General features: G+C 54.8%; 1 protein-coding gene across 1 annotated transcript; it reads right to left on the reverse strand.

Moving 5' to 3' along the window:
* LOC8076279 (fructose-bisphosphate aldolase, chloroplastic) lies at nucleotides 267–2,256 on the reverse strand. The gene is made up of 3 exons (XM_002442848.2): nucleotides 1,890–2,256; nucleotides 1,333–1,803; nucleotides 267–1,189 (listed from the first exon to the last, which is right to left on the reverse strand). Exons 1-3 carry the CDS (start codon nucleotides 2,037–2,039, stop codon nucleotides 641–643), a joined length of 1,170 nt encoding a protein of 389 aa, XP_002442893.1. The 5' UTR covers nucleotides 2,040–2,256; the 3' UTR covers nucleotides 267–640.

Below are 2,575 nucleotides of genomic sequence, written 5' to 3' on the forward strand. Positions count from 1 at the left end.
AAAAATACAATCTTTATAGCGAGAAAAATACTGAGATTCCTTAAACTTGACGTCATCTAAAACACTTGAACTATTCCCAGTCCAAATTAAACTTATCGACCGAATCTAACAACCATTTAACATTGTACATGCCACGGCTTTTCAGTTAAGCAAATAGACATTATAGCCATGTGTTTCGTCCGATGCATCATACCCATATAGGTTTCAGAAAACTTTATCCATCCTCTGAACGCTGAAGCGTTATCGTTGTACAGAGAGGCAAAGAATAGCCGCCAGCGAGGCAAAAATAGGACACGCGGTATGTATTTAATTATTATTATAAGGAGCCATCTCGAAACATGCATATATATATTATTTTCCCTCAGATCTCGCCGCGCCACGCATACATTATCCCAGACTTTTGCAGTAGCGAGCTTGATCTTTGCAGTAAACGACTAGCAGTAATACTACTAGTATGTATTTATGTAACAGGACACGTACGGCATCGATCAGCACCATGCATGGTCGTCCATGGATCATATCATGGCTTTCACGGGGAGATGGATCGGAGTACGTGCTTAACCATGATCATCAGTACACGTATCTCGGAGAGGGTCGTACGTCGGCGGTATTCCGGTGATGGCCGCGGCCGGCCGGGCGATTAGTAGCTGTAGTTCTTGACGAACATGCCCTCCTTGGCCTCGGCGGCCTCGCCGTCGGAGGTGTACTTGCCGAGCTGCGCCAGGGAGTTAGCCTTGGCGCGGAGCAGCAGCGCGTCCTGCGCCGCCGTCACCTTCTCCGGCTGGCCGCCCCAGGTCTTGAGGCAGGTGTTCTGCAGCGCGCGGGCGTAGGAGAAGGACACGTGCCACGGGTTGGTGCCCTGGTTCATGGCGTTGAGGTTCTGCGTCGCCTCCACCTCCGACTGGCCTCCCGAGAGGAACATGATCCCCGGCACGGACGGCGGGATCCGGCGGTGCAGGAGCTTCAGCGTGTACTCCGCCACCTGCTCCGGCGTCGCCCTGTCCTTGGCCTCCGCCCCCGGCGTCACCATGGATGGCTTCAGTAGGATGCCCTCGAACATCACGTTGTTCTCCGCCATCGCGTAGAACGTCTCCGCCCACACCTTCTGCGCCACCTCGAACGTCCGCTCGATCCCGTGCTCGCCGTCGAGGAGGATCTCCGGCTCCACGATCGGCACCAGCCCATTGTCCTGCAAGAACGAAGGTTGTCATGCAGGTCATGCCACGCATCATGTATCGTGTTTTTCTCTCACGATTATAAATCAGTGAACATATTACTTTCAACCATGACTTTTCAGATAAGCGAACAATAGCAAATAATAAAGCAACCAACCTGTGAGATGGCGGCGTAGCGAGCGAGGCCCCAGGCGGCCTCCTTGACGGCGAGCTCAGAGGGGCCATTAGGGATGCTGACGACGGTGCGCCACTTGGCGAACCGGGCGCCCTGCTGGTAGTAGGCGGCCTCGCGAGAGGCGAGGCCGTCGAGGCCCTGGCACCAGGACTCGTTGTTGGAGCCGGCGAGCGGGACGAGGCCCTTGTCGACCTTGATCCCGGGCACGATCCCTTGCTCCACCAGGATGTCGACGATCTTCCGGCCGTCGACGGCGGACTGGTACAGCGTCTCCTCGAACAGGATGGCGCCGGAGATGTACTGGCCCAGCCCCGGCGCCGTCACCAGCAGCGTCCGGTACGCCTGCCTGTTCGCCTCCGTGTTCTCCAGCCCGATCGACGCCAGCCTCTTCCCGCACGTCGCGTTCGACTCGTCCATCGCCAGGATGCCTCGCCCCGGCGACGCGATCGTTTTCTGTCGTAGATCATCATCCGATCAGCAAGCACTTGAGCTAGCAGCAGCAGGAGCGTCAGGAGGAAGAAGAAGGTATATATACGTACGGCGGTCTTGACGAGCTCATCGGCGTAGGCGGAGGCGCGGACGACGACGGAGACGGTGGCCGGCCGGGGGGAGGCGGCGGCTTGCCGGGTGGCGCCCCATTCGGACTTCTTGGGAAGGAAGGAGGACTTGAGAAGGCTAGCAGCGACCATCTCGTGTTGCTGTCGTCTCTTACACTTGTGAAGAAGACTAGTGGTATTGTATGCTAGCTAGGATCGATCGGAGCTTAGCTAGCTAGCTAGCTCACTCAGTGACCTCAGACAAGGTTCAGGTTCACACTACTTCACAGCAGCCGTCTTCTTCTGCTTCCTTGGAGTGAGAGAGCTGCAATCATCTGCCATATTTAAGCAAGAAGAAGCCAGCAGCGTACGTAAGCAGGGTGCACAAGAGCACAAGGGGATCGGATATGAGTTGTGAGGCCGAGGATGGCCTCTGGATTTCGGTGGCTGACGCGTCACGGTTGCCTGCCTCTCACTGCCTTTGGCTCCAATCCAATCCTGTTGCTGTCACCAATCACCAGCTTTTTTCTTGTCCTGATTCCTGATGCTCTAGGCCTCGTTTAGTTCCGAAAAGTGAAAAGTTTTCGGTACTGTAGCACTTTCGTTTGTTTGTGACAAATATTATCTAATCATAGACTAACTAGGATTAAAAAATTCGTCTCGTGATTTATAGCTAAATTGTGTAATTA

Source organism: Sorghum bicolor, chromosome 8 (genome assembly GCF_000003195.3).
Source record: "Sorghum bicolor cultivar BTx623 chromosome 8, Sorghum_bicolor_NCBIv3, whole genome shotgun sequence".
In the NCBI taxonomy this organism is placed as follows: domain Eukaryota; kingdom Viridiplantae; phylum Streptophyta; class Magnoliopsida; order Poales; family Poaceae; genus Sorghum; species Sorghum bicolor.